General features: G+C 43.6%; 1 protein-coding gene across 1 annotated transcript in view; it reads left to right on the top strand.

Moving 5' to 3' along the window:
* The window catches only part of LOC144772946 (adhesion G-protein coupled receptor G2-like), a 1,412,864-nt gene that overhangs the window by 993,010 nt on the left and 406,481 nt on the right, over positions 1-13,373 (top strand). Inside the window, exons 21-23 of the mRNA XM_078657647.1 lie at positions 1,003-1,040; positions 3,700-3,812; positions 5,757-5,823. Coding sequence (XP_078513773.1) covers positions 1,003-1,040; positions 3,700-3,812; positions 5,757-5,823 — 218 coding nt within the window. The remainder of the gene's footprint in view (positions 1-1,002; positions 1,041-3,699; positions 3,813-5,756; positions 5,824-13,373) is intronic.

The raw sequence follows: 13,373 nt of genomic DNA on the forward strand, positions 1-13,373 counted from the left end.
CAACCACCACACTGCCCGTGACCAAGACTTGAGACAAAAGATTGGAATCCTCAAAAGGACCCTTCACTCTCTGAACAAGAGACTGCTGTCCCACCTTTTACAAAATGGCTATTTGCAGCAAAAGAACCTCATTGAATTATTCAGGCGAAGCCTGTCTCCTTTTCTTAATGTCAGTGTTGAGGTCTTCTCCTTTCCAATCTCAGGATTGTCAGCACTACACTTCCTCTGTCTGGGAAAGTAACTTCAATTATATCTTGTGCACATGAACAGGTGATGGGATTCCAAAACTTACTTTACTCTGGTTCATTTTGATAAACACAATGCATGTCTCGCACAGACTGCACACATATGGACAGGCACGCAGGCATTGAAAAGGATCTGGATTTAGCTAGTAGCAGTGGAACTTTGCATGATTGGGCCAATAGATCAGTGCTCCCGTGACCTATGGTGTACATGTTTGATAATGTAAACATGAGTGGTAGTCTGCTGTCATTAAAGAGACCGTGCTTTGTGCTCTCCTCTGGTTCCAGGACTGCACTTACATCAAGAGGCTGGCCTAGATCTTCCCACACACAGTAGACTAGTGTAAGGTTGGGGCCCAAAAAACAGCATACCAGAAAATCGTCGTAGTGTGCTTCAGGCAGGGAACACGGATGTACGCCATGCAGTGAAAAATCGTGTCCCAACAGTGTGGGAATCTGTGAGGGAGTGGAGAAAAAGTGAAAATTGGGTTTTTCCTTTTTTTCTACTGAATTATGAGTTGCCTGTAGCAAGGTGAGAGCACCTATTCTTGTAAGTAATTACATCTATGAAATTGGTACAGGAATCGCCACCCAAGTGAAATGCTTCAAGAAATTTGATTTGGAAGGTTTCGTCAGAATCGTCAAAAGCAAATAATGCATGGAACAATGGGAGAAAGATTCCGACGTGGGTTAGTGGAAGCAAAATGTTTTGAATTCTAATGGCGATATCTTTACACATGTACATTTATTTCTCTTTCAGCTTTCAGCATTCTCCTGTAATCCAAAGAACAATGGCAGGTACAACATTGCATAACATGGTTGAATTTGTGTATTTTCTATTTCAGTTTACTAAGAAACTTGTGAAATATGTGCATCGTTTGTTTTCCTGAAGCGTCATGACATTTGCGTAAAAGAAATGATCATTGTTGCAAAATAATCCATTGTCCGGATCATTTGGGATTACCAAACAGAATCCGGCCTGAAATCCATACATTTTGTAAGCATTTGTCAAAAACAAACTCCTCCTTACTAATACTATTAATACCTCTCAAGTAGAAATGTGAGTCAGGCCTTTGGGGCTTGGAACAATATCTACATAAAAAACCCCATCCTCATACCCATTAAATCATTTTTTCACATTGATGTCTGCAGCCTTTAGCAAGCTCATACATTTTAGCCACAGCAGTTTAACAATTGTAGTTTGTCTTTTCCTTTTCTATACATGTGCCTATAAGTTTCTGCTTGCTAGGTACTGTTGGCTAAAAAGTCTAGCAAGAGCTCACGCAATGACTTTTGCTACTCTCAATATAGTAGCACCTTGCTACTAGTGTCTAGGGGCCATATGTATCAAAAAGTCATTATGCGATTCTCAAATAGCGATGTTTTGCGAATCGCTATTTGAGAATCGCAAAATGCTATGTATCGAGGATTTGCAATAAATTTTGCAAATCCTACGTATTCCTTAATTGCGAATCTCAAATTGCGATTTGCAATTAAGGAATACCTCCCCATTCATTCCTGTGGGCCTAGAGGCCCATAGGAATGAATGGGAAGACATTCTCAATTTGCGATTCGCAATTTGCGAATCGCAAATTGAGAATGCAATTTCAAGGGTGCAGGGGTGTCCAAAGGACACCCTGTTGCACCCCTGAAATAAGCATGGGTGCACATGTGGCGCACATACATGCCCTATGTGCTTCACATAGCACTTTGAAAAATGCAAAAAAGCGCATTTTTCAAAGAAATCGCAAATTACCACCAACTTAAAGTTGGTGGTAATTTGCGATTCCTTAAGGTGAAATTGCACTTTTTTGGTGCTACTTACATTGCATTTAAGGAATCTCAAAATGTGCGATTCCTTAAATGCAATTGCAAAATAAGGATTCGCAAATTTTGCGATTCCTTATTTTGCACGTAGATTTGCTACATACATACCATTTAGCAAAAATGCGTTCGCAAACGCCGAAATTCTGCGAATTTTGGCGTTTGCAAATGCATTTGTGCTTGATACATATGGCCCTATGTCCAAATCCCTTTAGGATTTAAAGACACTATACAGTGTTTGTTTATCTGCAAGGAAATGTGCAGAAAATAAGTTGTGCGTTTGAAATAACATCTGGGATCAATGTGGAAAACACATTAAGATTTAAATGCACATTTTTGAGTCAGGTCAGAGAATTTCTCTCATCTCTGCAATTAATATTTGGGCTACTCAGCAGAAGAAAAAAAATGTTTTTAGTGTGCAAGCTGGCTGCACAACGGGAGCAGGTATAAAGTAAAATGATAACATACTCCTCTCTGCAATGTTTCTCCCCATAGCCACACAAGGAGCCAGTAGCTGCTGTCCACTGTGGGTGGGGATTCACACAGGTTACAAACCCAGTCAGAGCAGAGCGTAAGTCTTTGGAGAATTTGGAGTTCCAAACTGATTGACCAATCACATGAGATGCCCTGCTTGCCAAACAAATTTTAAAGCGCTGCAGACCATGAGCCAACTTACAGAAAGCAAAGAAGCCCACAACCAATGACACCGTTTGTTTCCTCAATTGAAGGGGACCCATTGTTCCCAAATTGCTAATGATGGTCACAGTGCTTTTCAGGGAGGCTCAAGTAGATGCTTTCCAGCAACCCTTCTTGATCCCACTACTTTTCTAGAGAAAGAAACCCACGTCACTCTTAAAGGTTTCACCTGGACGAAGCATGAGCTTGAGTGCTCTGATTTGGGGCAAGTGCAGTGCAACATTTATAGAAGATGGCAAATGCTTGCCAATTTTCAGTTTCTCTCCCAATGATCCTCCAGGTACATCGCTTACCTCTTTTGATGTGATGTCATTTCTGTCACTAAAGGAACTGTTGGTTCACAATAACTTTTTTGTGGACATTTTAACTGTTACTAGCTATAATCATTAGAGGTGGGAGGAATGTTTCATCCTGCTCGCGGAACTGGCAGAAATGTGGTCACTCCTCATTACTCGTTAACGCGGAATTGTGACTATATTCCACATGGCAGTTTTTTCTCCAGCGAGGCTCCAGAAAATGCATATTAGCGAGCGAAATTTGGCTTCCACTATCGCGATTTTCTAAAACAGAAGGTCACAAGTGGTCACTGGCAGAGGGCTGCTGCTCGAGTAGATTTGCTGCCACTCCAGTACATTTTCCACTCGAGCAGCAGCAAAGTCATGTCGAATGGCCTCATGCTCTTGCACAAAGCATGGTAGTATTCAAAATGATTTGTCAGCGATGCTGGTACTACCGGTGCTAAATTGCAGCGCAAGCAGCGTGAGTGGCATATTTTTCGTCCGCTGGAGGAGCACCGGGGAGTCTATCAGAATTTTTTGTAACTCTGCGGAATTCCGAAGAGTGAAATTCTGCACGTTCCGCCCACCCCTATGGACATGCTGTGATGAATTTTCCAATATGTTTGCCTTTAAGTTGTTCTTTTCTTCATTTTTCGCAGTGTGAAATACTGTGAAGGAATTGTAAAGTTACAAAAAGGCCAAAATATATGCACAGTGATGGGCCAGATACGAAAAACCTATGAATTCCGTTCTCTTGAAATACACCAAATCGGTAAGTCAAATCGTTCGTGTTTCATTATTTAATTTGCTTCTCACTGAGAGAATAAATGTCGAACCTATAGTTCAACAAGTGAGCATGGTAACGTGCTGTACATTTAATTGCACCAGTGCACACAGTAGCTTCTGAAGAAGGGTTAGAGGGGCCACTGGACTGAACTGTCAATAATAACATTTAAAAGTGCACACAGCATAATGTAAATGTAAAAGGTGTATTTGCAAAGTTTGGGCACACCTGCAGGGAGGTCTCCTGGTTCTGTTAAAAGGTTTATTATTGTCCAACTCGGTGGTACTCATTTTTCTACCTCTGAAAGATGACTGCTTGATTGACCCAAACCCATGACCGTGGAAACAAACACAGTTCTTTGAAGAAGCTATATTATTTATTGCACTCATGCGCCAGGTCTGGTTCTCTGAAATTGGGCTGTCCCCTCAATGCTGTGTATTACTCACTTTTAACATCACAACTCTCTCTAAAGGTCGGTGCTGAATTTTGCATACAAAAGAAATCAATGAAAGGCAAATGAAATGTATGAAAGGGAGAGATCAGAACAGCGCCATATCTACTAACATATGGTGCTCATTTCCTCTCAGCCTGCACTGGTGCACTTAAGGATGCCAGCACACATACTCTTGCACCATAGTTGAAGGTTGTATGCTTTCTGTAAAGCATACGTTTGGTACTGGTTTGGGACTCCACCAGTACAAAGACTAGTCACAAAACATCCTTCAATACTTCCCACTTGGTAAGAGTGCTTTACAATTAGAAACATGTTGAGAGTTTTAAAACTTGCTCCACTGTTACTCTGCCTCAGGGAGGTGTATTTTTTGGGGGTCAAATCCCTGTATACAATATTAATAGATATGGATTTTGGTCATGCCAGGGATTGGCCATGTATACCATCTTTGAAAACTACCCTTCATGCAAAGTAGTATATATAGCTTTTTTGCATTACTTTAGGCAACTTTTCAGTGCAAATCATGATTTAAATTGGAAAATAAATAACATTTCAACACTTTGCGCCAGGCTTGCAAGATTTTTGGGACACAGCCCCGGCACAAAGTGTTAGTAAATTTGGGCCATGTTTTCCTTGGGCGATTTGGTGATTAAGGATGTAAGTTGACTCCCTGAGAAGGATCACTCTGGTTTTCAGATAGTCATACGCAGAGCAGAAACATGGAAGCCATAGGTGGCCTCAGGATGTGGACTTGGTCTAATATACACAGTAGATCGCCTATTAGCAGAGATTGACTTTACTAATATCCGTCTCTGTTACGTTATTCTCCCCAAAAAGTGTCTGAGTTGAACAGCTATGGTGCTATATGAAGTTGTTTATTACACAGACTTCTCATAAAGATATCGACTCACAGGATGACAACTTAGGGCCTGTATTCAGTTACCACACAATGGAGTAATTGTAGTTTGCCTCGAACATCCCCAAAACTGTGCCTTTTGGGTAGGGTTTGCAGCCATTAAAATCGCAGCACTGAGGGGATGAAGTACAATTGATCCTTATTTAAAGAGGGCACAGCCAAGACTGGTGTTCCTATAAGTATATGTGCTTGCACTGGGGCTAGTCCCAGAAAGAGCAGGGTTATTACCTATCTTTATGTGGCTCAGATCAGATGTTACTTCTAAGTCTGACAAGTAAGAAAGCTTATCTTTACCATTCTGCCAAAACCAAGAAGTATTGGTTGGCATTTAGTGAGGTGATTGATATGAGAGCAGAACCTACTTTTGAAGAGGAATGTTCCACTGCCTCAGTGCTGAGACTGGCCTGTTTATTGGCATTAACGACTTTCTTCTTACAGCTGCAAAAATGCTTGTTTTTCCATGAAAGCAAGGAGCAAAACTATTTGCAGATCCACAGCATGTTAATGTTTTTTCATGTAATGTACGTAGGACACAGTTTAATTTGCTCTCACTATGTTTTTCTAGACTACTGCTGCTGCATGGCTGAAAAGTATTGTCCGTCACTCATAGGAGACTTAAAGGCATTGAATTGGTAAGAAAAACTTGAAATGCTAGAATATTTATTTTGAGGATCTTTTTCTTTTTCCACCAAAGAAAACATTGACGATGCATCTGCTCTGCTCCATCCTGTGAATAACCCCCTACAACCTAAAAATCAAAGTACAATACTGCATCCTTGGATGAAAAGTGTGCCTATCCTACCAAATACAGCATCACAGACTTCAAACATGCCACATTTCGAAAGGAGCAAGAAACGTTTAAGGTCCAAAACAGAGCCATGTTTCAAAAGGAAGTGTTCATATTTTTAAAGTACTTAAGCGCTATTGCATGCAGCATAATTGCTAAAGGCTTCTTACCTCCAAAGAAAGTTAGTCCCAGAAGAAGAGCACAAGCCACTAAAAGACTTTTCTATGTTAAGCTGCCTCCTGATGGAGAGAGTGACACAACTTGGAAGTAGTTTTTTCATCATGGCTGATACCCTAGTTTGAGTCCATTTTCACTGGCCCTTGTAAGAATTAGATGCATGGGTTGCAAAACACATAGGGCTCCATTAGGATGTCGGGCGGATTGCCTCCGCCAGGGTGGCGGTGGCCACCGCCACCCTGGCGGAGGCAATCCGCCCGACAACCACTCTCGATTTCCCCTCCGCCTGATTAGGATGGCGGAGGGGACCGCAGCGGTCGGAAACACCGCCCGCCTGTTTTCCGCCCCGGTCGCCTGGCGGCCGGGGCGGATAAGTGATAACATGGTGGCGGTGTCTATCAGACACCGCCAGCCATATTAGAATAGGCATCCGACAATGCCTTTCCGTGGCGGCAATGCCGCCACGGAAAGGCAGGCGGACTTCACTCTGGGGGCCCCCTGCGGGCCCCCAGAGTGCAGCACAGTAGGGGGGTGCACACAGGGGGGTACCTATGGTACCCCCCTGCATTTGCATAATGAAAGCGGCAGGCACCGCGCGGTGCCTGCCACTTTCGTCATGCAAATGCTGCAATGCTTTTTCAGCATTGTGGCGGGCGGTGCAGAGTGCACCGCCCGCCACAATGATGGGAATACAGGATGCGCCCGCCACTGTGGCGGGCGCATCCTAATGCTGCCAACGGGACCCCCTCCCTCATGGCGGCCGGTCCCAAGTACCGTGAGGATGGCGGGCGGGCAAAGTCCGCCCGCCATCCTAATGGGGCCCATAGTGTAGCAAGCTGAGGACTTTGACAATGGGATGTCAGGTCCTAGAAGCCATTGCAGTTCTTCTAGAAATGTGAATATATGGGATCTTTTGTTTGTTTAATACTAATCTGGAAGCTTTGCTTTTAAGAGTTGAAACTTCTTTAAAACTTTTTGTTACATTTCTAAGGGACAAGGTGATACTATTGTAACTCTGGAGAGTGCAAATCCTTGACTAAAATCATTCTAGTTTTGGTGTTATGAGAAGTACTATAATTATTGTTGCCTGCCCATGAATGGATCTAAGTGTATTTTCATGTCTGCTTCAACTTCTGGTTTGGAACTTAGACCGTTGTCAAAGATCACCCCAAGATATGTTACTACTGGAACAGTATTTATGAGGGACTATCAAATTAGAAGTGAAGATGGTTTGAACGTTTCGACAAAGGTATATTTTCAGTTTTTAACATTTATAGAGCAACATGTTTCATTTTTATCTAGTGATAGGCTATAGCTATGCCTGTTAGGATTCTACCATCTGGCCATTAGATCATGCTAACACGGTCCCTGTGGTGGCTTGTCTTTATCCCTGGATAGGATAACATACACTACAACTTTCCTTTCGAGCTCCACATTAAATCCCTGACATCCTTGGCATGGTATCCACCAAAAGTGTTGCCTTCACTCTTCTTGTTTGCTGAATTCATTTTTGCTAGCTGTAGGACTTCACTTTGCCACAGCTAACCAGTGCTAAGATGCTTGTGCTTTCTCCATAGAACATGGTACAATTGGCCAACACCTAATTGGTACATTTAATGTACTTGTAATTCTCTAGTAAATGGTACTACTTGTACTCGGGGCCTGTCAATTATATGCAACTAGTGGACCTGCAGTACTCCTTCTGCCCACCCACTAAAGTAGCCTTTTGAAACATGCCTCAGGCCTCGCACTGGAGCCTGTTGTGCAGTTTTAAACTGCCATTTTGACCCGGCAACATAACTCTTTTTCCAGGCCTAAACATTTCTGTTTAATACATGTCATTCACCCCTAATTTAGGCCCGGAAGACTCATAGGACACGGTGCATAGTACTTAAAATGTAGGACATATGTGCTTATGTTTTACAATTCCTAGCTGTGAAAAATGCTAAAGCAGTTTTTCACCATTGTAAGACCTATCTCTCTCATTGACTAGAACTGGGATGCCTTATTACATTTAGCAAGTGATAACTTTGTATTGGGAGCAGAAAGAGATGTGCCTTTTACACGCAAATGCATTGCAATTTAAACTCCTCTTTAATGGTATATTTAGATTTTAAGTCACTTTTAGAAAGTTGGTATTTATTTGTCATAATAATATTTGCCTTTTGCTAAAGTCCGCAGTCACATGGCTGTGAATGCTTCTGCTGTTTGGGTTTCTGTATTTCTTCCAGTCAGTAACACATAGTAGGATTAAGTGTGGACAAGACGGGCCATCCTGCAGGATGACTGGGAGGGGCTATACTCAGCCCTCCTTATATTTCCATGGACTTTGCCTCCTGCATACATAAAGGAATCAGACACCAGGCCTGCCCTGTCTTTTCTCACGCCAGAAAGTGTGGAGCCTTGACAGGGAAAGGTAACAACTTTCCAGAACTAGATGTGTGGGTAGTGTAGGCAATTCCCCACACACAGGCCGGCCACCGGTATACATATTGGACCTCCAGACACACTCCTCAGAACACTCCTGGACTTGTGGAAGTTACAGAAGAAGGCCAGATGACTGCCCTTCTGCTGAGGACTGCCTTGCCTTCTGAGAAGGAAGATTGAATCTGTTTACCTTATTCCCAGGTGACCCTGGGTCCTTTGGCTGACCTCTAGTGTGAGCTACAGGGACACAACAAGCTTCAGAGGCCTCCATGTAACTGCCCAGCTGACCTGCTGCACTTGACCTGCATGGACCTGCAACTGCTGGAAACCTAAGCTGGCCTCAGCCTGGAGTGAGCCCTGATCTCCAAGAGATGCCCCCCAGGACCTGGACCTTTGAATGGCATCAGAGTGTATTCCTCCAGGCTAACTGTTGTTTCCATCAAATGTGATGCCGGATGATGCAACCCTATGCAGGACCTCACATCTCAACACATAGCAGCTCCTGATTGGCGGGCTCATCAGGACTGACGCAGTATGATGCAACTCGACAACGGACCTCTCATCACAGCTTTTGCAGCTCCTCATCAGAACCAACGCAGCACGAAGCTACTCAATGCAGGTCCTCACATCGCAGCCCTCATAGCTCCTGATTGAACATAATGCATCGCGACGCAACTCAGTGCAGGAATTCGAATTGCAGCGCCCCGCTTTTCTTGATTGGAACGGACGCCGAGCAACGCAAAGCCTCCCATCAAGGACAATAAGGTACAACCTCCAGCTGCTCTACTCTGGTCCCTGTATCCAGCCTACACTCCAGTGGAGTTGGCCTGACCTTGTGATTTTGTCCTGGTACATCGCGACCAGATACCCACAGTTGATGCTTTGTGTTTCTTAGTGCTATTTTCTCTTGAAACTTTACAATTAAATTTCTCTGGTACTAGTGCTTGGATTTATGTCATTTTAGTATCATCTTATTTATTAACATTTGCTCAATTTTTCTAATTTAGTTTGGGACTTTTCTTGTCTTGTGGTTTTCACTTTATTACTGTTTGTGTGATGGATAACTGAGGAGGAGGAAGAAGTGGAGAGGTGTGGCACAGCAGCCAGAACGTCTGACTCCGGAAAGCAGGACTCGCGGTTCGATCACTGGCGGCAGCTTAGCTTAGCATCATGTGACTCTGGGCAATATCTCGCTTAATCTCACCGATGGTCCCCAGTGTCTTGAAACCTTTTGCGGTGATATGTTTGTGCTTTACAAATAGGAATTATCATAAATACTTTACACATTGCTTCTAAGCTAAAGGTTGACTGCTTTGTGCCAAGCTAAAGGAGGGTCAAGCACAGGTTAATTTAGTGACTTTTGTAGTTCACCCTGCCAAGCATGGTGGTTGTGATCTGAGTGGGGCTTCCACCTCCCTTATCCAGTCACCCAATTTCCTACAGTCCCAGTTCAGGCTTCTGCACCATCTTCCTGATGCATCATGCTCCCTGTAGTAATTTCTGTCTTCAAACCCTTTCCCGGTCACCCCGTGGTGGTCGTGCTCTGTTCTCTCTGTTGATTGCTGGATCACATGGCCTTTCTGACCCTTTTTTGTATCTGCATTCTGGACCTTCCACTCTCTGGGCTATGATTTGTACTCTGTTGCAGGATTTCCTGTGTCCTGTCCTGCTCGTTTTTGTGGCTTTCCCCCTTACAAGAACCAGTTCTGCCTTCCCTTCATTGTTGGTTTCCTGATTCCTTTAACCTGATTGATTCCTTCCATCTGGTTCTCTCCCTGCATCTTTTCTCCCCTCCCGAGAAACTATAATTTATCATAGTTTGTCTATAATTTCCTGCTTTCACCTTCTTGGTATTTGTACTCATGCTATCTTTATAGTTCCCACAGCAGACTTTCCAGTTCACTGCCTGTTTCAACCTGTTTCAGTCCTCGGCGTTAGTCCTGCTTTCCTCCCAGTCTTCAGGTACTCTCTTGTTGATGTTTAGCCTCTTCCCTTATAAGACATAGGGTCATATTTACAGCAGGATAGCAGAGCGCGTTTTAACGCTAGAATTGGTAACGCAGTGTTCCGGCATTCAGAAAATGCAGGGATGCACTGTATGTACATTAATATGGTGCAACCCTACATTTCCCTCGAATTGATGCTAAATTTAGCTGCCTAGCACCAATGCAGGCGCCCTTGCACCATAGAGGGAATGATTGTTCATGTGTAGAAAGGTGTCCCTTCAATCAATCAATCAAACGGGTTTATGAAGTGTGAATACTTACCTGCGAGTGTCTCAAGGCTCTAGGAGGGTGGGGGGGGGGCTGCTGGTCCTTCTGAGTGTGGAAGATCGTTTGAAGAGCCAGGTCTTGAGGTCCTTTTTGGAGAGGGTCAGCAACGCAGGTTGCCTGTGGTGGGGCAGCAGGGTGTTCCAGGTGTTGGTGGCGAGGTAGGAGAAGGAACTTCCTCCGGTTCTGGGCTTGTGCATCCGGGGGGCGTAGGCTAGGGATCAATGGGCAGAACAGAGTTGTCTGGGGGGTACGTGGAATGCACGGCTGTGGTTCAGGTATGCTGGTCCTATGTTGTGGAAAGTTTTGTAAGCATGTGTGAGGAGCTTGAAGGTGATTCTCTCGTTGACCAGGAGCCAGTGGACTTGTCGGAGGGGGAAACATCCTTTACCACGCAACTTTTACCACGCAGTGCTTTAACAACGCAGGTTTTACAACGAAAATCATCACAACGCATTGCACTGGGGGGCGCTCTAGGATAGGGAATAGTTTTAATTTACTATCCAACACCTTCCCTACTATCCACGGGGACTGGAGCTGGAATAGTAAATTAAACTATTCACTATCCAGCACCCCCCAAAGCAATGCGTTGTAAAGGCTTGCGTTGTAAAACTTGCGTTGTTACATCATGCGTGGTAAAAGCATGCGTTGTAACAACGTACATCCATCGGAGGTGTTGCATAATGTGGCTGTGGCGGGGGACGTAGAGGATCAACCTGGCAGCAGAGTTTTGGATGTTCTGTAGTTTCTTGAGGTATTTCTGGGAGCCGCTAGCATAGAGTGCATTGTCGTAGTCGAGTCTGTTGATGATGAGAGCGTGGGTGACAGTCTTTTTGGATTCTGTGAGAATCCATTTGAAAGTGTTTTGATGCAGGCATAGAAAACTAAGTTGATTTGATGGTTCGTTGAGAGTAATTAGTCCAGTATGATGCCAAGGTTTCATGCTTGGTCTGTAGGGGTGGGAGGGGATCTCAGAACGGCTGCCCACTAGGAGTCGTCCCAGGCTGAAGGGGTGGGAACCAGAATGCGTACTTCGGTCTTGTCCGAGTTGAGCTTGAGGCTTCTATGTGTGCTGCATAATTCAGCACATATAGAAGTTGTACCTTGCCATTATTTAATGATTGTCATTATGTGCAGGAAGGGACACCTTCCTGCACATGAACAATCACTAATGGTGATTTGCTCTTTCTATGTGTGCCTCAGAATGTAGCACACATATTCACAGCAAAAACGAAGAGACTTGATTGGAGAAATTAATAATTCCTACTCGTTGCACCAGTTTAAGACCAGTTTTTCCCTGGTCTTGTATTTGGGGCTGCCCCATTTGTACACCAGCCTTGTAAATAGGGAGAAGCGTAAAAAATCAATGGGTGTTGTGACGGAACATCCACTGCAATAACCATTGCCCACCCCTGTAATAATAAGTGCTGCGTGAATAGGGGCATTTCAACCATGGCTTAATTTCCACCTCGTAAATAAGGCAAAGAGGTTATCACCATGAGATTGTAAAAAAAAGTGATGTCCTGGTTGTGATAACCCCTTGTAAATATGCCCATTTGTCTCTGCATAGAGCTAGCACTGCCCTGTTACTTTGACTTGCTCTGTACTCTGCTACCGTCCCAGACAGATTGTTCTAACTAGCTAGATCCCGGATAATGTCAGAGGTTATTCTAGCAGATTCTCTACAGGAAGAAACTCCTCCAAAGAAGATTTAGCAATTCCCACATACTCGGAGCATTTTATGTTACCACTGAATACTGAGGATCTGATTTAGAGTTTGATGGTCATGGCGGATATACGTCCACCATATTACTAGTGCATTATATGCTATGACATTTGTGACGGAGTAAACCGACTAGCCAAACTGCTAATCAGGCCCTTAGTCTAATTTACACTCATGGATGTGCTGGGGTAGGAGAGAGAAAAGATCAACAACTTAACCATTACACTTTAAGCAATTAGGAATGTAATGGATAAACATCATGATAAGGGTATTGTTTACAATCTGAGTTCATAAAACTAAACATTTGTGTTGGCTAAATACCTAAACCTAAAAAAAGCTAAAGAGAATCTGAAGAACAAACTTCTTTCAGTGTAAACAATTAATATGGGGTTCAATAATAGTCAGTGAAAGTTGTTTAAAAACTCAGCTCAATGGCTAAGTCCCAAAGTAATACCCTTAGGTGCATCTCTGGCCCAAGTGAGGCTGAACCGCAGGTAAATGTTGGTGGCCAGAGTTGTAAATTGAAACTATGTGAAGCTTTATTTCCAAATTAATCGGGTTATTCAGCCTTTGCAGGTACTCTATGAATCATCTAGGGTGCCACACACATGCTATCTATTCTGGGACAGAGGAGAACCATCCTCCATATTTTAAGATACCGCCATGTTGTGCAGGATCTTTTTGCCAAAAGTGCTTTCACCTGCACAGCAAGGGGACTCTCAGAGAATATTGTAATGTCAGATAGAAGCCATATAATAGCAGGTAGATTACATTAATAGGAATACTCCGATGTCACTA

This window comes from Lissotriton helveticus, chromosome 8, assembly GCF_964261635.1.
Source record: "Lissotriton helveticus chromosome 8, aLisHel1.1, whole genome shotgun sequence".
NCBI lineage: Eukaryota > Metazoa > Chordata > Amphibia > Caudata > Salamandridae > Lissotriton > Lissotriton helveticus.